Raw genomic sequence first — 22,025 nt, forward strand, 5'->3', positions numbered from 1 at the left:
GAAAGAAGGTGGGATGGCATGCCAGGGAGGACAAAGTGACAGCATAAATGGCAAGATGGAGCGTCGTGGGAGGTGACAACGGGGAGGTGGGTGGGAACCGTGGAGGATGGGGAACTATGAAAGGGTTTCCAGAGGCCGGGTGACAGGGCCAGATTTGTGGTTTAGGGAGCGCCCTCTGGTGGCACCTCGAGGAGATTGCAGGGAAACAGGGCGGATGCTGGCCGACCAGCGAGGGCCTGGCTGTGGGAATCAGGACTGTGGGACCAGGGCTGGGATGCAGGCAGAACTTGCCTGACGTGGGGGCTGATCAGCCATGGAGAGTAAGGGAGGGAAAATGTGGGTTCTGTGGCGATTTGCCTCTGGGGGTTCTGGGTCAGGGGACCGGGAACTTACTGGTGCTGGTCACCAAGATGGAGCGAGAAGGGGTTGGATAGCGATGGTCTCCGTAGTGGATGGATTGAAATGGTGTGTCCTGAGGTGTTCCGTGGGCTATGAGGATGTGTGTCCATGCAAGTGGGGCACATATGTTGGGGTTCAAGAGGAAGCATTGAGGTGATGCCACACTGGGGTGGAGCAGAGCATGGGACAGTGACGTGGGGGCAGACTGGGTGGTCCTCTTGGGAAGGGAGATCACTGTCAAAGCCCTCTGGCTTGGTTCAGGCTCAGAGTCCTGGGGGTGGAGGGGAAGGTGAGATCAGGTCCCAAAGCAAAGCTCAGATAGGACTGGGGCTCATGGGCCAGTGCGGGAGGGGGTCCCAGGGTTAAGGGGAGAAGGGCTGATGTGGTGGCATCCCCCGGGTGAAATAGATGGGTTGGTTAGTTATGTTCAGAGGTGGGCATGGGCTGGCGGTGTCCTGAAGACCCCTCCATTCCATCATGACATGATTTCCTGAAAGCACTTAGCACTTGTTTTCCCCAAGGACTCTAAATTAAGGATTTCACGGCTTGGCCAAGCCACAGAGCCAGACACATAGCGTGGCAAAAGCTGCTGCAGGAGCAGCCCCCGGGCCTGGTGGAGCAGGGCCAAGTTAGCTTCTCTTCCCCATCAGGGAGCGGGGCCTCCCCTCATAAGACAGACCTGGAGGGGAGCAGATCTGTCCCTAAGGCTGGGAGTGAGTTTCCCATCCTGGACCCTCCACGAGAGCTCAGCTGAGGAGGGTTGTGGGGGAGATGATGAAGGGAGGTCGCTGAGATGATGCCCCCAAATAAAGCCAGTCCTGCCCCATCCTGATGAAGGCTGCTGAGGCCACCCTTACTTCTTAGGCAGTTTGAAGACCAGCCCTGCCACTCCCAAAATCTCTGCCCTTGGGTCAGTCCTTCCAGTAGGGTCACAGAAGGGATGTACTCCTGCCAAGCCTGTCTCTGGACGGAGTCATCCTGTAGCCCTTACAGCCTTGTTCACCCATCATTGTGCACCCACCATGGTCAGGGGTGGGGGTGGTGGTGGGCGGTGGTGTGATGCCACCCACAAAACAGGAGACATAGATATGATACTCAGGAGACAGGGATCCTAAGGGGGACCGTATATGGGAGCAGAGTGCCTGACACCGAGATTCCCTGGAACTGCGGGTGCCTGGAGATGAATGGGGTTTAGAATTCCATCTGAAAATGCCCGGAGCCCTCTTTGCTTGTCTCTGCCTGCCTTCTTCGTTGTTTTTGGCCAGGTTTTAATTTTGGGAAACCATTTACAGCCCATTAAAAGATCAAATGTCTGGAGATGATGAATCAAGGCATTTGAAAATGTTTTCCAGTTCATAGCTCATTTCCCTATAGAAAGCTCTGACCCAGAGGTGGCTGGACTCTGTCTGTTCCACATCGCCAGGGGCAGATCTCAGGGTGGAGCATTGTCCTTGGATTGGACAGCAGTTCATCCCGAAGAGACTCATGCTGAATGTCCGAGGTGGTACTGATGCTCCCTGGTAGAGATGGAGGAGGGGTCCAGGCCCAGTTTCCCTGAGTAACTAGCAGAGGCAGTGGTTTGTATTGTACAGGTGGGACCCTACTGGCCGCCTGGGCAGGAAGGCTGGATTCCCTTCCCAGCTTGGCCTCTGATTTGAGCCATGGGCAGTGAGGTTTCATCTCTCAGTACTTCTTTTCCCATCTGCAAAATAGGAAGGGCAGTCCTTACACTTGTATGAACGTTGTGGGGTTTCAGTAGCCAGGTAATCAATCATGACCCCTGGGGGTATGTAGTGCCACATGGATCTGCTCACTTAGTCCTCACAATAACCTTGAGAGGTAGAATTTTTTTATTTAACTGAGGCTCAGAGAGGGAACATCACTTTGCTCAAGTCACACAGCAGACTGGTGGCAGAACCAGGTCTCCTGATGCCTTTGGGGAGAGGGATCAACTTTTGATTACTTTTTCATGTTCTCTCTTGGTATTTTTGACTGTGCCAATATATTCTCCTAGAAAATTGTCCAATTGTCAACATTTTGAAAAATGTTGATGTAAGATCAGACATAATATTTATTTACAATTTCTAATCTCTATGGGGATTTTTTTCTTGTTCTTAATGTCTCCTTATGTCTTTTGTTTGTTTCTCATTAAAAATTGTCTAGGTTTTGTCTGTTTGATTTTCTTTAGACCTGTGTTTGATTTTGTTGATTCACTTTTGAAAGTAATCTATTTCATTAATTTCTTTTTAAAAAAATTTTATTTATTTTTGGCTGCATTGGGTCTTCGTTGCTGCACGCAGGCTTTCTCTAGTTGTGGCGAGCGGGGGCTACTCTTGGTTGCAGTGCGTGGGCTTCTCATTGTGGTGGCTTCTCTTGTTGCGGAGCATGGGCCCTAGGTGCGTGGGCTTCAGTAGTTGCAGCACATGGGCTCAGTAGTTGTGGCTTGAGGGCTGTAGAGCACAGGCTCAGTAGTTGTGGTGCACGGGCTTAGTTACTCCACGGCATGTGGGATCTTCCCCGACCAGGGTGCGAACCCGTGTCCCCTGTGCTTGGGGGTGGATTCTAAACCACTGCACCACCAGGGCAGCCCTATTTCAATAATTTCTGCTTCCATCTTTGTTAATTCCTTTCTTCTCCTTTCTAATTTCATTGTCTTCTAATTATTGTGTTTTCTGTTGCTACTTTCTTGCTTTTCTAGCATTCTGTTGGGTTAATCAAATCTTCTTTGTTTTACTTCTTTCTTTCATGGTTTGTCAGTTTTATGTGCTCTTCCTACACTTTCTAGTATTTATCTTAAAATTTAAAAAATTTTAAAAATTTAATTGTATATTTATCTACTGCACCTAAAGTTGCACAGTTTCTATATCTTTTCCTCAAACAAGACAAAAATCTCAGCAAATATTAGTTCCTTCTGTCCCCTCTTTGCCATTGTCCATATTCAGATCACCTTGGATTTTAGATCTAGGCTGTTTTTAAATCTTATTATTGTTTCTTTGTTTGTAACTGCTCCTCACGTTTAATATATTCCTCCTATGCTCTCCTATGTCCGTTAGTTTGTTGGAATACATCCTCTAGTAATTCTTTCAGAAAAGGTGACTGATAAACTTTCTGAGTTCTTATGCATCTGAAAATGTCTTTATTTTGCCTTCACCTTTGAAGAAGAGTTTGTTCAGGTATAGAATTCTAAATATTTCTAAATATTTCCCCTCAAAACTTTGAAGCAGTTGTGTCACTATATTCCCAATTCTGATATTGCTCATAAGAAATCTAATTTCAGTTTATTGTAGGTGATTTGTTTTTTCTTTTCTTTCTTCAGTGTTTAGTATTTTCTCTTCATTCTGAGTGTTCTGAAATTTCACCGCAATATGTCTGTCTTTGTTCACCTTGCTTAGCACTCAGTGGGCCCTTTTGAATTAAGAATTCATGTCTTTTACAAATATCATAGGATATCACTTATGTGTGGAATCTAAAGACATGATACAAATGAACTTATTTACAAAACAGAAATAGACTGACAGACATAGAAAACAAACTTATGGTTGCCAGAGGGGAAAGGTGGGGGGAGGGATAAATTAGGAATCTGAGATTAATAGATACACACTACAGTATATAAAATAGATAAACAACAAGGACCTACTGTATAGCACAGGGAACTATACTCAGTATCTTGTAATAACCTATAATGGAAAAGGATCTGAAAAAGAATATGTATATATAACTGAATCACTTTGCTATATACCTGAAACATTGTAAATCAACTATATCTCAATTAAAAAATAAACATTATTCACACACACACAAAAGAATTCATGTCTTTCTTCAGCTCTGGAAAATATTCTTTATTATCGCTTTAAGTCTATACTTCCCTGTGCTCTCTCTGATCTCCCCTTCCAGGGCTACTAATAGATGTATGCTGGAATTTGGTCTGTCCTCCAGGTACCTCACCTTTTCTCACACATTTTTCATCTCTATGTCCCTTTGCAGTATATCCTTGGAAAGTTCACGGCTCAGATTTCCAGCTCATCAGCTCATTCCTTAGCTTTGTCTGTTCTGTGTTTTCAGCCCATCTGTCGAGCCTTTTTATTTTCACAGTCATACATTTCATTTCTAACATATCTAATTTTTTGATTTCATAATATTTCTTATGAGTGAAAAATTCTATCTCTTTAAGGACTTTAATTGTGCTTGAAAAAACTGTCTCCATTATTTGCTTCATTAATTGTTTTTTCTTGAAGTGTGATTTATTATCTGTTGAGTCAGTGCCTTTCTTTCAGGGTGTTGGCCTTTTTTCTTAAATAATTTGCAATTGTTGGCATTTGGGGTTTTCCATTAGCTTGTCTCTGTTTCTCTGTTCACTGCTGCTTTGCCTCTTGGAGGGTTGGTGGTATAGGATAAAGAATGTGCAACAATTCAGTTGTCTGACCTTGAGAGGGTCCCTGTTTCTTCTGGAGGTCATCAGCCTTTGAGGCACCCATTCTGACCACACCTGCCACAAAACAAGTGAGTTCAATGCCTGATTCTTGACACCAGCAGGGATAGGGATCCTGGTCCTACCTGTCTGGCTCCTTCTACCATGGTCCTTTGACAGTCACCTCTGCTGCTCCTATGTTGCACCCACCTTGAGCCCCAATCTTCCCTGTGTGTTTTGGACTGTACTTCCTCCTTCAGTTTATTCCCATATGCTTTTCAGTCTCTCAAGGATTCCTCAAAATATCTGGCCCACTGCTTTTTGTTTTCCAATGCTGTTAGGGACTTATTTTTTACTTTATTTGTATTTTCTGCTTATTGAGCTCCGATTGAAAAATTTAAGAAATGTTTATTCAAGTTGTACAACTTGATTTTTTTGGTTTAAAACATGATGATTTAATTGCATATACATTGTGAAATGATTACCATGGATTATTAAAACATCTGTCATCTCACATAGCTACCTTTTTTATGTGTGTGGTAAGAACACTTAAGATCTATTCTCTTAGCAAATTTCAAGTACACAATATGGTATTTTGAATTATAATCACCATGTGGAGATCTAATCTGTACATTCGATCCCCAGAACTTATTCATATTATAACTGGAAGTTTGTATCCTTTGACCAACGTCTCCCCATCTCTCCCATTCCCCCTCCCCTGGCAACCACTATTCTACTCTCTGGTTCTATGAGTTTGACATTTTCAGACTCCACTTGTAAGTGAGATCATACAGATTTGTCTTTCTCTGTCTGACCTACTCACTGAGCATAATGTCCTCTAGGTTCATCCATGCTGTCACAACTGGTAGGATTACGTTCTTTTTTGTGGTCGAATAATTGTATTCCATTGTACATATACATTACATTTTCTTTATCCATTTATCTGTAGATGGACACTTAGGTTGTTTCCATCTTGGCTGTTGTGAATAGTGCTGCATTGAACGTGGAGGTGCAGATATCTCTTTGGGATACTGATTTTGTTTCCTTTGGATAGATACCCAGAATTGAGATTCCTGGATCATATGGTAGTTCTATTTTTAATTTTTTGAGGAACCTACCATAATGAATGCACCAATTTACATTCCTACCAACACTGTACCAGGGTTCCCTTTTCTCCACACCTTCAACCACTCTTTTTTTTTTTTGCGGTACGCGGGCCTCTCACTGTTGTGGCCTCTCCCGTTGCGGGGCATAGGCTCCGGACGCGCAGGCTCAGCGGCCATGGCTCACGGGCCCAGCCGCTCCGCGGCATGTGGGATCCTCCCGGACCGGGGCACGAACCCGTGTCCCCTGCATCGGCAGGCGGACTCTCAACCACTGCGCCACCAGGGAAGCCCCCTTCAACCACTCTTGTTGTCTCATGTCTTTTTGATAATTGCCATCCTAACAAGTGTGAGGTGATATCTTATTTTGATTTGCATTTCCCTGATGATTAGTGATGTTGAGCACCTTTTCATATACCTGTCAGCCATTTATATGTATTCTTTGGAAAAATGTCTATTCAGATTTTTTGGCCATTTTTATTGGATTATTATTACTATTTTTTTTGCTATTGAGTTTTATGAGTTCCTTATATATTTTGGATATCAATCCTTATCAGATAAATAGTTTGCAAAAATCCTAAAGCTCCCACAAAGGCATTTTTGTTCAAGAATGGCTGCCAAATTACCGTTACTGAAGGGTATTGAGTAAGGGACCTCCTCTCCCACCATCTTGCCGATGTCACAGTGGGGACTTATTTTTAGATTTTCAATATCTAGGATCTGGAGATGGGAGGGGGAGGTGTCTGCCATCTTGATCCAATCACCATATTGTTTGCACATGTCCCCTCTTCCCCGCTGCAGGCCCCAGCTCAGGCCTCCTCAGCTCTTACACACTGCACCAGAGGGGCTTTTCTAAAATCAGACCCATCTGAGTCATTCCCCACCGCGCCCACCCCCCAGTCCTTCAGTGGCTCTCCACCAATGTCATAAGACCCACCTCTGGCAGGTTCCCCGCCTCTTCCTTTCTCCTGGCTACTCCCTTTCCTCCAGCCTCAGGCCACGCCTAGTTGCACGCTGGTCCCTGGGCAGCTGCAGTCCGTCTCGCCAACATGCCCTTGCTCGCCCTGCTCTCTCCTCTGTGAACTGTCCCCGCTCATTGCCCCCACACTTTGGGTCTGCTGACTCTGACCTTTCAGTTCTCAGCTGATTGGCCTTTCTTAGGACCTGGGTTGGGGGCCCTGCTGGGTTCCCATGGTTCCCTGTGCTCATCCTGTGGTTGTTCCTATGAGCCAGTGTTCCCGTGTGTTCTCTTCATCTCGCCGACCGTCTTCCCCTCCAGAGTGGGATTTCCTGACAGGGGGACAGCCTTTATCACTGATTTCGCACGGAGTGTTTGAAGACTGAAATGATGCTGGGGCTTCATGGCTAGGGGGTGTGGGTACTCTCCCTTCCCCTTAGACCGGTACGCAGGGTCTCAGTGGGCCCCTTACCCAGGAGCACCGTCCCTCCGGCCTGTGGAGGGGCCCCTCCTTGGCCCGCACGGCCTTTTGATCCACAGTCGGCACCTCAGGAACAGGCAGGACTGACCTCACTGTTGCTCTCCCCACAGGCACTGGTGCCATCACACGGTGACACGGACGGTGTCCTGCCAGGTGCAGAACGGCTCAGAGACAGTGGTCCAGCGCGTGTACCAGAGCTGCCGGTGGCCCGGGCCCTGCGCCAACCTCGTGAGGTAAAGGCCGCGGGGCTGACCAGCTCTGCCTTGCCTGTCTGTTCCCTTGGATGAATCCAACCCTCTCACAGCTGCTGGGATAGGGGGGTTGACTCTCGGAAACAGAGTCAGACACGCATTTATGGAGCACCTTTTGTGTACGGGGCATGGGGGGTGTGCGTGCGCAAAGATGAAAGGGACATGCTCCCCACACGGAAGAGTCCTCACAATCCAGTGGGTATTTGATGAGCAGAAGGGCCAGGTGAGGCCCCCTCACACACCTCCCCACAAGCCCCGCCTCTCAAGCCCCGCCCCCTCATAGGCCCGCCCCCACAGCCACGCCCCCCTCAAGCCCGGCCCTTTTCACAGTCTTGCTCCTCTCCCCAGTGCCTTCCGCTCCCAGCCCTCAGCAGCTCCTCGGCATTCACAGGGAGAGCTCTGAATGAATGACCAGACTTTCTGGGTCTCTGAGACCCCACCTTGCAGTGCCTCGTTGTCTTCTCCCCCTCCAGGTCCTGCTCCCGCTCCAGGGACTGGCTTCCCTTACACCCTCACCCCCACACCTCTCCAGCCCTGCGTTTCTGCCTCAAAGACCCTTCCTCATCTCTGCCTGGGACCACCCTCCTCAAACTCCAAATCCCTTTCCCTTCTATGTTAAGAGAGCACTTTGTGCCCTCCACTGAAAGGACTTACTGCATGAGGTCTGTATTAGGCAAGGTTCTCCAGAGAAACAGAACCAATAGAATAAGTGTGTGTGTGTGTGTGTGTGTGTGTGTGTGTGTGTGTGTGTGCGCGTTGGATAGATATATAGGAGATGGAGAGATTTTTAAGGAATTGGCTCATGTGGTGGTAGAGGTTGGCGCATCCAAAAGCTGCAGGATGGGCTAATGGGCCAGAGACCCAGAGAAGAACTGATGTTTCAGAAGGCAATCAGATGACAGAATTTACTCTTCCTCAGAGGAAGTCAGTCTTTTTCTGAAAGCCTTCACCTGATTGGATGAGGCCCACCACATTATGGAGGGTCATCTGCTTTACTCAAAGTTTACCACCTTGATGTTAATCTCATCTAAAGAAATACTTTCATGGCAACATCCATTGGCATTTGACCAAATATCTGGGTACTGTCACTCAACCAAGTTGACACATAAAATTAACCATCAGAGGGTCATCATGAGTTGGATATGTTTTCATCACCAGAGATGGAGAATGAGCCCATGCATGAGTCAGGGCCTGTGCCCACACAGTGCTGTCCCCTATAGGGCTCACCATGGAGCTGACACCAGAATCAGCCTGCAGCATGAATTAGTGGGACCCACAAATGTGGCAGAGAATCTGATCCTGGGCCAGAATTATTATTGTTTGTTTTTATTATGAAGATAGTGATACATACTCACTGCAGAAAAAGTTCAAACATTCGGTAATAACTGAATAAGGTAAAAAATGAGCATTCTTTCCTCTCCCAATGCCACCTCCATAATCCCATTATTAATATGTCATTCCAGACTTTTTTCTCCACTTATATGTATATATGTAAATATATTTTCTTTTTTTTTTAATTTATGTTTTATTGAAGTATAGTTGAATTACAATGTTGTGTTAATTTCTGCTGTATAGCAAAGTGACTCAGTTATACATATATATACATTCTTTTCATGTTCTTTTCCATTATGGTTTATCACAGGATATTGAATATAGTTCCCTGTGCTATACAGTAGGACCTTGTTGTTTATCCATTCTATATATACCAGTTTGTATCTGCTAATCCCAAGCTCCCAATCCCCTCCCCACCACCCTTAGCAACCACCAGTCTCTTCTCTATGTCCCTGATTATAAATGTATTTTCTTAAACAAATACTAAATGATGTTATTTTGTTCTACAACTTGCTTTTCCCCCAGAAAAATATTTTGAAATATATTCCCATAGAGCCACCTCATTTTTAACAGCTGTGTAGTATTCCACTGTAGAAAAGCATCATCATTTATTTCCCATGTCCTCAATTGATGGATATTTAAGTGGTTTCCTAGTTTAGCCATTCCAGACCATGCTTCAATTGCATCATTATATATATTTTAATACTTTTACAAGTGTTTTTAAAAAAATATTTATTTATTTGGTTGCACTGGTTCTTAGTTGCGGCAGACAGGCTCCTTAGTTGCAGCTTGTGGGCTCCTCAGTTGCGGCATGCATGTGGGATCTAGTTCCCTGACCAGGGATTGAACCTGGACCCCCTGCATTGGGAGCGTGGAGTCTTAACCACTGGACCACCAAGGAAGTCCCTACAAGTTTGTTTTTTTTTTTCAAACTTTTTTTGGGGAACAATTTTAGATTTACGTAAGTGTTGCAAAAAATAGTAAACAGAGTTTCTGCATAACTTTTCCTTTCACCCAGCTTCCCTGTCTTAGTCCGTTTGGGCTGCTATATCAAACCACTGTAGACTGGGTGGCTTAAACAACAAACACTTATTTCTCACAGTTCTGGAGGCTGAGAAGTCCAAGATGAAGGTGCTGGCAGATTCATTGTCTGGAGAGAGCTCTTTTCTTGGTTCACAGACAGCCCTCTTCTCAATGTATCTTCACATGGCAGAGGAGATGAGGGAGTTCCCTGGGGTCTCTTTTATAAGGGCACTAATCCCATTCATGAGGGCTCCACCCTCATGAGCTAATCACCTCCCAAAGTCCCCACCTCCAAATATCATTACACTGGGGATTAGGTTTTAACATATGAATTTAGTGGGGTGACACAAATATTGAGTCTATAGCATACCCCTAAGATTAATATCTTCTGGGGCTTCCCTGGCAGTCCAGTGGTTGGGGCTTCACCTTCCAATGCAGGGGGTGCGGGTTCGATCCCCGGTTGGGGAGCTAAGATCCCACATGCCTTGCAGCCAAAAAAACCAGAACATAAAACAGAAGCAATATTGTAACAAATTCAATAAAGACTTTAAAAATGGTCCACATAAAAAAGAATCTTAAAAAAAGATTAATATCTTCTATAACCATAGTACAATTATCCAAGCCAAGAAATTAACAACAATGCAATACTATAAACTAAGACCTTATTCAAATTTTACCAACTGTCCCACTAATATCATTTTTCTGTTATTTTTTCCCCCGTTTTTCATTTAAGTTGTCATATCTCCTTAGTCTCCTCTAATCTGGGGTCATTTCTTAGTCTTACTTTGTCTTTCATGACCTTAACACTTGTGAAAGTACTGGCCAGTTATTTGATGGAGGTTATGCATTTTTGGCAAGGAGACTGTAAAAGCCATGTTGTACCTTTCTCAGGGCATCATATTAAGAGGTACATCAATCAATACTGGTAATGTTAACTTTGATCACTTAATTAAGGTGGTGTCTGCCAGGTTTCTCCACTGTTGTGTAATTATTTCTCCCTTTTTCGTTTATAAGTATCTTGTGGGGAGATATCTGAGTCTAGACAAACGTCCTGTTCCTCATCCTATTTTCACCCAGTAATTTTAGCATCCACTGGTGATTCTTGCTTGCCATAATTATTATTATGGTGTTGACCAAATAGTGATTTTCTATTTTCATCATTTTTTAGTAGTAGAGGTTCTTAACTTGGGGTCCGCATGGTACACAAGTGTTTTTATATACTCATTCTGCAGGAGGAATGGCTAAGTAAATGGATACGTCCATTAAAAATTGAAGGCAAAGGACTGCTTTTATTTTATTTTATTTTAAATTTATTTATTTATTTATATTTTATTTTTGGCTGTGTTGGGTCTTTGTTGCTACGTGCGGGCTTTCTCTAGTTGTGGCGAGTGGTGGCTACTCTTCCTTGCAGTGTGCGGGCCTCTCATTGCAGTGGCTTCTCTTGTTGCAGAGCACGGGCTCTAGGCGCGTGGGCTCAGTAGTTGTGGCGCACAGAGTTAGTTGCTCCGCAGCATGTGGGATCTTCCCGGACCAGGGATCGAACCCGTGTCCCCTGTATTGGCAGGCGGATTGTTAATCACTGTGCCATCAGGGAAGTCCCTAAAGGACTGCTTTTAAATGCTGTGCTAGAGGGATGGCCAATGGATCCATAATGAAGAAAAGATGCTGACCCCCTTTCCTTTTCAGCAGAGGGCACAGAGACACCCCCCCCCCTTTCCCTCCCTCCCTCATCTCCCAGGAGCCGAGTTCCAAGAACCTCCTGCCTTTCTCATCATCAGGGAGCATCAGATGACCAGGTCACCACCTCCTGATCCTGGGAGCATCTTCTGAGAAGAAGGGTCTTTGGAGTCTGGTCTATAAGTGGACCTGACAGTGTGGATCCTGCTCAGTGTTGGAGTGGCTGCCCTGCCCTTCAAACAGCGAAACTGCTGATTGGTCCCAGAATTCAGGCCACTGAGAAGCAAGGCTATGCCTGTCTCACAGTTCCGACCCCACCAGTCTCGCTTTTTGCAAGTGGGGAGCCAAGCTTGGAAGTGGCTCTTTACAAGACATGGGATTTGACTTCAGCAAACTCATATTGTCTTTGGAGTTGAGGCACACGAAGAGTTTATGCCTTGACTTTAGCCACAGTCCCGTGTGTTGGGTGCACCCCACGGTCAGCTCCCAAGGTGGAAGCAAAAAAGAGCACGTACGCATGTGCGCGCACACACACGTGCAATTGTATTGTATTTGGGTTTAGAGAATGAACTGTCAGGATTCCCTTTACTGAAAAACCTTGGAAGGAAGGGAAGGAAGGGAACAGTTGGCTGGCTTTCTTAATGTCAAAATTACAGCTTGAGGTTTTTATATTTTCTAAATACAATAAGGCACCTTTAAGAAAAGCCAAACGAGCTAAGTACTGAATTACTGACCTCAACTGAAAAAATGTTAAATGATCATTAATTTTCACAACTGCTCTTTGCTTTATGACTTAAGAAATTACAGGAATAATGTTTCAGAAGCATCAGGGTCTTGTCTTTGGGGTGGGTGTTTACAGGCCTTTCAGGGAGGCCTCTCCCTCTCCTTGGCATCAGGAACTGAGAACAGAATGTTCAATCAGAGCAGACGTGCATTTGTCACGAGCCTTCCCTCTGCCTTCAAAACTTAGCCAGCAGGAACTTTGTTAAGGAAAATTTAATTCCCATTCTTTCAAGGAATTCTGTATTTCTGATGTAATTGTCATTTCTACTTCTGTTATTGTTATTTGTTAAGGAAGGAGGGGTTACCCCACTTTTCTTCCTCACCAGTAACACATATCTGAGTTAGAACTGGGGTGTACCCCCTTTGTGGTCTCTGGCTGCTGGCTGGGCAGGAGGGTGGTAGGTTGCTCCCTGGTGACCTGGGGTATCACATGCATCCTGCTTTCAGGTCCCAGTTCCGCTGGTTTCACATACGATGCATTGTTTTTGTAGCAGCCACCTCACTTGTGTCCCCACGTCCCTCCTGTCCCCCTCCAGTTCCTTCTGGCCGATCATGGCACAACCCTACTCCAAATCTTCCAGAAGCTTCCATCTCACCTAAAAGTCCACACCTCTCTCTGCGGCCAACCAAGGTCTCATGTGACCTGGACCCTGTTCTCTTCCTGACCCCGTGGCCTTTCATGGGCTGCCTCACTCCTTGGGCTCCGGTCACACGGACCTTGCTGGCCTGGAGGCTGCATCCCTCCTCGGAGCTTCACATTTGCTTGTCCTTTTGCCTCGACTGCTTTCACCCCGAGAAACTGGAAAAGCTGGATCTCCTTACGTGATTCAGTTCTCTGCTCCAGGGTCTGTCTTACCTCAGACCCCATAATTCTCCAGCCTTTATCCCACTTAATCTTCTTTTTTAAACTTTATTTATTTTTAGCTGCGTTGAGTCTGTTGCTGCACGTGGGCTTCCCCTAGTTGCGGCGAGTGGGGGCCACTCCTCGTTGCAGTGCACGGGCCTCTCATTGCGGGAGCTTCTCCCACGGCAGAGCCCGGGCTCCAGGCGCACAGGCCTAGTAGTTGTGGCACGTGGGCCCAGCAGTTGTGGCACACGGGCTCAGTATTTGTGGCATGCGGGCTCTAGAGCACAGGCTCTACGGCATGGGGGATCTTCCCGGACCAGGGCTCGAACCAGTGTCCCCTGCATGGGCAGGTGGATTCTCAACCACCGCACCACCAGGGAAGCCCTATCCCGCTTAATCTTATTCTTAGCATTTGTCACTCTCTGACCCACAGTGTTCATCCTGTGGTCAGCCTGGTCATCGTCTGCCTGGCCCTCTAGCCTGGGAGCTGGGGGAGAGTGGGGGCTGTCTTACTCCCTTCTGTACCCCCAGTGCCTAGCATTCAGGGGCTCAAGAAACCTTGAAAAAGCCTTACCGAATTGATGGTTCTATGTCGGGAGGGTGAAATGAGATAAAGTTGTCAGAACACTTTGAAATTGTGCACAGCGAGTGCGTGATGGTGAGCTGTGAGCACAGATCTTTATGGAGCAAAGTTCTTGTCTTCTAAACTGGTCTGCAAACTTGCAGGGAGGAGATGGAGGCTCAGAGAGGCAAAATGACTTGCTCAAGGTCACAGGGAGAGTCACAGGGACTGGGCTGGGCTTGATGCTGGCCCATCGAGCAGGCCCCATTGGGATGCTCCTGAGGGTTCAAGACCCAGCTCCCTTTTCCCCCAAATGAACGTTTGTACACCTCCTCCTGTATACAGGCCCCGAGGCTCCTGGGAGAGTGCGGGTGAGAACACAGACCAGTTCCTGACTTGGAGAGATGACGGTGGGGCTGGGGAGGGGAACAGTAGTCAGAGCAGCACAGTAACAAGTGCACAGTTATGTCTGTCCCTGGTGCTGCGTGGAGACCGAGTGGGGCCCAGACCCGCGGGGAGAGCTTTCCTGGGCTGGGGCAACCTGTGAGGGGAGTTTTCCGAGGTAAGAAAGAGCTCCAGGGATTGCCCTGGTGGTCCAGGGGTTAAGACTCCGCCCTTCCAGCACAGGGGCAGGGGGCACGCGTTCGATCCCTGGTCTGGGAACTAAGATCCCACATGCCGCGTGGTGCGGCCAAAAAATAAAGACAAAGCTCCAGACTGTGTAGCCCTGTCTCAGCGAGATTATTGTTTCTTAGCCTAATTTTTTAAAGCATACTTTTACAGTTTTCTTAAGAGTCTGTATGCTGCAAAATCTGTGTGCTGGGCTGATTACCCAGAGCAGAGCCTCAGGGCGGGAGGAGCTTGGGAGGTCCCTGGGAGCCCTTTGAGGCAGAGACTGTGTCTTATGCATGTTCTCCCGTGTCTCACAATACCTCGGGCTGAAAACAATAGATGACATTGCTGAAAGAGGCTTCGATAACAGGAGCCTATTAACCTCACAACAATCTGGAAGAGCTGCTTCCGTTTGGGCCGATGATATGCTCAAGATCTCGGCCTCCTTTATCTTCCTCTCTGCCAACCCCTGTGTGTCGGCCACATGGTTCCTCAAGAGTATAGAAGGGCGGCAGCAGCTCCAGGCATCACGTCTCATATAACAGTGTCCCAAAAAAGGAGGAAAGGGGATTTGGCATCGCTTTTTCCTATCAGAGAGGATTGTCTTTTCCAGAGCCTTCAGCGGATTCCCCTGATGTTTCATTGGCCCGGATTTGTCCTCTCAGCCTGCCTTTCCCCACCTCTAAAATGGGAGTGATAGAATGCTCCCTAAGAGGTTGTCGGAGGATGGTTTGAAGTTCAGTGGGGGAAGTCCCGCACAGACCCTGGCTTGTAAGAAGTGCTCTGGGAATGCAACCTGAGGCCGGGCCATGGCTCAGCTAAGAACAAAAACAGACTCACAGATAGAGAGAACAGACTCGTGGTTGCCAACGGGGAAGGGGAGTAGGGGAGGGCAGGAATGGGAGTTTGGGATTAGCAGAGGCAAACTATTATATATAGGATGGTTAAACAACAAGGTCCTACTGTATAGCACAGGGGACTATATTCAGTATCCTGTGACAACCCATAATGGAGAAGAATATGAAAAAGAATATATATATATATGTATGTATAACTGATTCATTTTGCTGTACAGCAGAAATTAACACAACATTGTAAATCAACTATACTTCAGTAAAATTTAAAAAAATAAATAAAGAAGCAGATCCCAGGAAAACCACCCCAAGGCAGCTCCCAGCAGGTAGTTCAGGCCTGGGCGTGCTCTGAGCTTGCATTTCTCATTCTGAGGTTAGGGTGGCAAACCCCAGCTGAACCCCCATAGCCGCCTTGTGCTGTATTCTCTTGTTTATAATCCTGGCTACTCAGCTGTGTCTTGCCATGCTTCAATCCGCTGTTCCCTTCATTTCTGGAAACATTTTGGATGCTTTGATTGGTGTTCACACAGAATTTTGCACAGGAAACAAGATGGCACATGACTGTGGCATGATCAGTGGCGGACTGCCTCTCCCAATTCTCCATTTCATCCTCCATCTTACCATCCCTTTGATCTCTAGGACATGAACAGATCCTAGACTTCTTACCTTTTTTCTTTTTTAAAAAATTGAGGGCTTCCCTGGTGGCGCAGTGGTTGAAAGTCCGCCTGCCGATGTAGGGGACACGGGTTCGTGCCCCGGTCCAGGAAGATCCCACATGCCACAGAGCGGCTGGGCCCATGAGCCATGGCCACTGAGCCTGTGCGTCCGGAGCCTGTGCTCCGCAATGGGAAAGGCCACAACAGTGAGAGGCCCACGTACTGCAAAAAAAAAAAAAAAAAAAAAAAAAATTTGAGACATAATTGACACACAACATTGTGTAAGTTTGAGTTGTACAAGTTGATACAATTACAATCTAATTGCTGCAGTAGCTTTTGCTAACACCTTATCACGTCACATCAGTATCTAGCTTTCTGGTCATGACGACACAAGAAAGAGAAAGAGGGGGAGTGACTCATTCTCACGAGAGTTGGTGCAAATTTGTCACGATCCCCGTGAATGTTTTGATTGGGGCTGATATAGTTTAGCTTGTGCACAATGTCCCCCAGATGTGTCATCTAAGATGATGTGATCGTGTTTGAACAGATATTTGTCCACATTTCACTGGAAAAGGAAGAGGCTGTTCTCACCATCGCATACTAAAGACACCCAGGCTCCCCCCACTGCTTTTCTCCTCCCTTATTTCCTTCTTCATTTCTGACTCTTGGAGGAGTTTTCCTTTTGGTCCTGGGAATAATTCACCTGCACTCTCTTTCTCTCTGTGGCATTTTGTTTACTTTGTTCTATGCATCTCACGCCTCCTTGCCATCGTTATAGCCTGTTATGGGGGTTGGAGGGTATACAGTAAGGTGGGCTTCAGAGTCAAAAAGACCAGCTGTGTGACTTTGAGCAAGTTACTTGCCCTCTCTGAGCCTTATTTCTAAAACGGAGACAATGCCTGTCTTGTAGGGCGGTTGTTAGGATTCCAGGAGAGAAAGTGCTAGTTCGTGCTGTGTGTGTGATGTGTTTTGGGACATGCTAATGACAGTTATTTGTTAACTGTTATTTTCCGTTGGCCAGTGAATTCCTTCTGCCTTGGAGGTCCAGCTGCACCCTCCCAGGCAGCAGTGATAAGTCCTTCAGTTATATTCCCCCAGAATCTCATTTGGCCTGTCCTAGAGCACAGCTGGACTTGTTTTCGTTAATTGTCTGCCTGGCCATCTCTCCTCTTGCTGGAGTCTGTCCCTCAAGGGCAGGGGGTGTCTGCTGTTCACCTTGAGATCCTCTGGGCGTTTTGTGTCTGCCTGGAGAAGGTTTTCACGAACTTGGTAAAGTTTTGCCCACATCCCCCTCCTTTCTGCTTCCTGTCCCCCACTCCCCCACTGGCTGGGGTGCTCCCACCCTATAAGGAAGGGTTTCCCTCAGCTGGATCCCTTCACCAGAGGTGTGTCACACCTCAGGGGAATTCATCTTTAACTGAAGACTCCTGGACCAGGCTTCACCAGGTCCTGTGTAGAATTGTGGGCAGTCCGACCAGAAAAGAATAAACATGACACGGAAGCTTGTAGAACCCTAAAAGTCCTGTCTTCTTCTGGCCGTGTTTGGAAACGGGGCTCCATCCCAATTCCCTCGTGTGGCTGTGACAGTGTGACCAGAAGGGAGGACATGGGGCCCCAGCCTAGTTGTCAGGAGAGCGTGTCTGAGCCCCGGTAGAGAAGGGCTAGAATGTCGGGTTTAACCTGGCTGTTGTCTCGGGCAGTGAGCCTGCTGGTGGGAAGGGCTGGTCGGTGGGTGGGGCCAGGAAGTGAGAGCCGAGGGCCTCTGGGTGGCATGCGATTGGGCGCCGCCCGGGGTGGGGGAGGGGATGCTCTCTGACCTGTGTATCTAGAGCCTGTGGTCCAGTCGGGAGCCCTGTCTTCCTCCCTGGCTGTTTGCTGGTCTCCTCCTCCCTTCTCCCCAATTTGGGTGCTGAGTCTGGGCCCGGATGCTAGTCCGTCCCTCTCCCCCGACTCCATTCGCTCACCGTGAGCTCGATCCGGAGTCGAACTTAATAAACGGATGCTGGTGGGCCTGCCCAGTCACCGGGACACGGCTGTCCACGGGCGTCCCCTCCTTGGAGTCCAGGCAATGGCCTCCTCCCTCTCCTAGAGGTGCGCTTAGCTTTGCCTAGAAATAGGTAACATGATTTGGGGTGCTCGGAAAACCCCTGTCCCCGGATGTCCCTTCCTAGGAGGCCTGGAATGTCTTGTTTGTTCACTCATTCATTCATTCATTCATGTTTGCCTGGAGGCCGGCTGCATGCCAGGCCCTGGCCAAAAGAGAGCGCATGACTATCTGTCTCTCTTCAAAGAGATGACTGTCCAGGAGCGAGGAAGGATGGTTTGAATGGTGGCTGGGGTCCAAGGTAAGCCAGGCACTTCAACCTGACAGGGGGCTTGGGAAGGCTCCTGGGACGAGGTGACATCCGAGCTGAGGCAGGGCCTCGCAGCAAAGAAACAGAGCAGCTGGTGACCACGATGGGAGGGGCTCAGGGGCTCCAGACCCCTGCATGGGGCTGGGTGATGACAGATGGGGGGGGCACATGAAGCAGGGGTAGGGGGACCACAGGCCTAATGCACTCAGCTGAGGGGTTGGGGCTTAGCTGGTCCTTCCCTTCGATTCTGCAGCATCTGGTCCAGGAGCCTTCAGTTAAATAGAATTATCTCCCCACCCCTCCTGCCAAGACAACTGGCTGAGGGACTGCTTTCTCCTTTGATGGGAGCACCTTGGGCAGCGAGAGCCCAAAGCAGGAGGGAGGAGGAAGAAAGGAGTGTGAGCTGGATGAGAAGCCCTCTCTACCCGTCACATTTGTGCCTGAGGAGTGCCCTGCTGGCTCAGAGCTCTGGGTTTTCTCGGAGGAGCAGGCTGGCCCCGCTCTACCATCTGCAGAGCTGTAGGAGATGGAGCTGGACTCAGGCATGATGGGGGCCTACCTGCACCCCCTCCCCTCCCCCGCAGAACCGAGTGCCTGGGTCCTAGGGCCCTTCTACACAGGCAGAGGGGACCCTTTAGGGAGGCCGCTCTGGCCTTCCTTCAGCCATGCCCATCCTCATGGGGCAAGGAGTCCATGAGGCCAGGGGGATGTGTCCATCTGGAGCCTATGCCCCACTTCTAGACCATTCTCTGGATACCTGGCTAAACAGCCCTGAGTGGCTTCCAGGCCTGCCCTGGCCTCTTCCTTGAATCTTGGGGACGGTGCCTGTGGTGGGTGCACCGCAAGCCTTAAGAGGAGGGTGAGGGGTGGCTATTTGTGGGAGTGAGGCACATGGATGGAGCTGGGACGTGCGGGCTGGGTCCACACACCAAGTGTGGGATGGAGCTGAGGGTAGGAAGAGAAGGGGTGGGGATCGGGGTCTCACTTGTTTCGTTTGTAAAAATGATGCGTTGTATGAAGTTATTGGGGGGATTCAGTGCTGGGGCGATGGCATGTGTCGGCCAGTGTCTTGCTGGTGATATGCTCTTGATATGTTGGCTACGACTCCCAGAGAAGATGTATAAATATCAAGAGACTCATGAGGGGACACAGAGCTGGGTTGCTGCCGAGTGGTTGGAGCACCTGCACCAGCGCCTTCCTGCTGCCCATTCTGCTCAGTGTGAATTCTGGGCTGGGGCCACCACAGGGAGAAGGGGTTTCTGCAATTCTGCAGAATTAGATTTGGGGATCAGCGGGACCATAATCCTTGGTGGCGCCTCTCTTTGCTGAGGGCTATGAAGTCAGCACATTATCTCATTACACCCCGATGACATTTTTATGACAAAACTGTGCAGGTGGGGGAAGGGAGGGTGTGGTTATGAAAACATGAGTGTAACAGAATCTGGGCACACTGAAGCCGATTTGGAATGCACTAGAGGACTGGCATGTGTCCCCAATCCCTCCCTGTGCCCCCACCCACTCCCCCAGGAGCTCCACGTAGGCCTCTTTGTGTTTGTTCATCCACTCAAGCGTCTCAACAAATATTTATTAAGGGCCTACTTTGTGCCCGGGGGGACATATGATGGAGAATAAGACCAAATCCTCTCTCTGATGGAGTTTCTATTCACGTAAATATGAAAACAGGAAAAAAATATTCCCTCCTAATGAGTTCAGGAAATTAAAATAGGGTAATGACTGAGAATAAATCCGGGCTACTTTAGAGGACGTGGGAGAGAGATTCTTTGAAGAGATGATGTTGATGCTGAGTCATGAATGGTGAGAAAGAGCCTCCGTGTGAAGGTGGGGTGGCGATAGTTGGTGCAAAGGCCCTGAGGCAGTGAGGTCCCAGATGAAGGAACAGAGAGAAAGGTCCATGTCCAGAAGCAGAGCAGGTGAGGAGGATACAGAGGCAGAGACTGATCTCAACAAGCTTAAGTTTGGAATTTTGTAAGAGTACCGGGACGTCATTGAAGGTTTTGAGTACTGATGATAAATGTCTTGATTTAAAAAAATTAAACTTTTTATTTCAAGATCATTGTAAATTCATAAGCGGTTGTAAGACATAACTTAATCGTGTTAAAATACACATAAATCAAAATTTGCCATCTTAACCATTTTTTCTTTCTTTTGGCCACGCCACATGGCATGCGGGAACTTAGTTCCCCAATCAGGGATTGAACCCACGCCCCCTGCAGTGGAAGCGTTGAGTCTTAACCACGGGACCGCCAGGGAAGTCGCGCCATCGTAATCGTTTTTAAGTGTGCAGTTAGCAGTATTAAGTATGTCTATACTGCCGTGCAGCCATCACCACCATCCAGCTCCATAATTCTTTGCATCTTGTAAAACTGAAACTCTATACCCATTAAACAATAACTCCCCATTCTCCCTTCCCTCCAGCCCCTGGAAACCACCATTACCACTAATCTGTTCTCCATTTCTATAATTTTGTCATTTCAAGAATGGAATCATACAGTATGTAACTTTTCAGGAATGGGTCTTTTTATTCATAATTCTCTGGAGATTCATCCAGGCCATTGGGTGTGTCAAGAATTCTTTCCTTTTTATAGCTGAGTAGTATTCTGTAGTATGGATGTGCCACAGTTAGTTTAACCATGTGTCTGTTAAAAGACATTTAAAAACAGCCGGGTCGTTTCCAGTTTGGGGCTATATTGAACAAAGCTGCTATAAACATTCATGAACATTCAAGTTTTTGTGTGAACATCAGTTTTTATTTCTTTGGGTAAATGCCTAGTAGTGTAATTGTTGGGTCATATGGTACTTGCATGTTTAATTTTTAAAGAAACTGCCGTACCATTTTACATTCCCACCAGCGAAGTCTGAGTGATCCAGTTTCATGCATCCCTGCCAGCATTTGGTGTTGTCACAATATGTTATTTTAGCCATTCTGTGTAGTCTGTTTAATTGTGGTTTTAATTTGCATTTCCCTAGGGGCTAATAATGTTGAACATCTTTTCATATGCTTATTTGTCATCCAGATATCTTCTTTTGTGAAATGTCTCTTCATGTCTCTTGCCCATTTTCTAATTGGATTTTTTTTTTTTTTTTTTTTACTGTGGAGGTTTGAGATGTCTTTATATATTCTAGATACTAGCCCATTGTCAGATACGTGGTTTGCAAATATTTTCTCCCACTCTGTGGCTTGCCTTTTCATCTTCTTAACACTCTTTTGCAGAGTCAAAGTTTTTAATTTCAACAAAGTCCAGTGGATCAGGTTTTCATTTTATGGATCATGCTTTCGGTGTCAAATCTAAGACCATTTTCTCCTATTTTTTTTTTCTAAAAGTTTTAAGTTTTATATTTGACACATAAGTCCGTGATCCATATTGGGTTGGTTTTTGCATGAGGTGTGTGATTTAGGGAGAGGTTCATTTTATTGGTCTATGGATATCCCAGCTACACCAGTATCATTTGTTGAAAACATCCTTCCTTCATTGAATTGCTTTTGCATGTTTGTCAAAAATCATTTGGGCACAATTGTGTTGGTCTCTTTCTAAGTTCTCTTTTCTGTTCCATTGATACGTGTGTCTGTAGTTCTGCCAGTATCACACGGTCTCGATTGCTGTAGCTATGCAAGTCTTGGAATCGGGTAGATTGATTTTTCCCACTTTATTCATCTCTTTTGAAATTGTTTTAGCTACTATAGCTCCTATGTCTTTTCATATGAA

The 22,025-nt window shown here is 47.1% G+C and overlaps 1 protein-coding gene across 2 annotated transcripts in view; it reads left to right on the top strand.

The window, feature by feature from the left end:
- COL26A1 (collagen type XXVI alpha 1 chain) overlaps positions 1-22,025 on the top strand; it is a 173,272-nt gene that overhangs the window by 37,102 nt on the left and 114,145 nt on the right. For both annotated transcript variants that reach the window (XM_065893098.1, XM_065893097.1), the window contains exon 2: positions 7,460-7,582. In XM_065893098.1, coding sequence (XP_065749170.1) covers positions 7,460-7,582 — 123 coding nt within the window. The remainder of the gene's footprint in view (positions 1-7,459; positions 7,583-22,025) is intronic.

This window comes from Phocoena phocoena, chromosome 15 (assembly GCF_963924675.1).
Source record: "Phocoena phocoena chromosome 15, mPhoPho1.1, whole genome shotgun sequence".
NCBI classification, from domain to species: domain Eukaryota; kingdom Metazoa; phylum Chordata; class Mammalia; order Artiodactyla; family Phocoenidae; genus Phocoena; species Phocoena phocoena.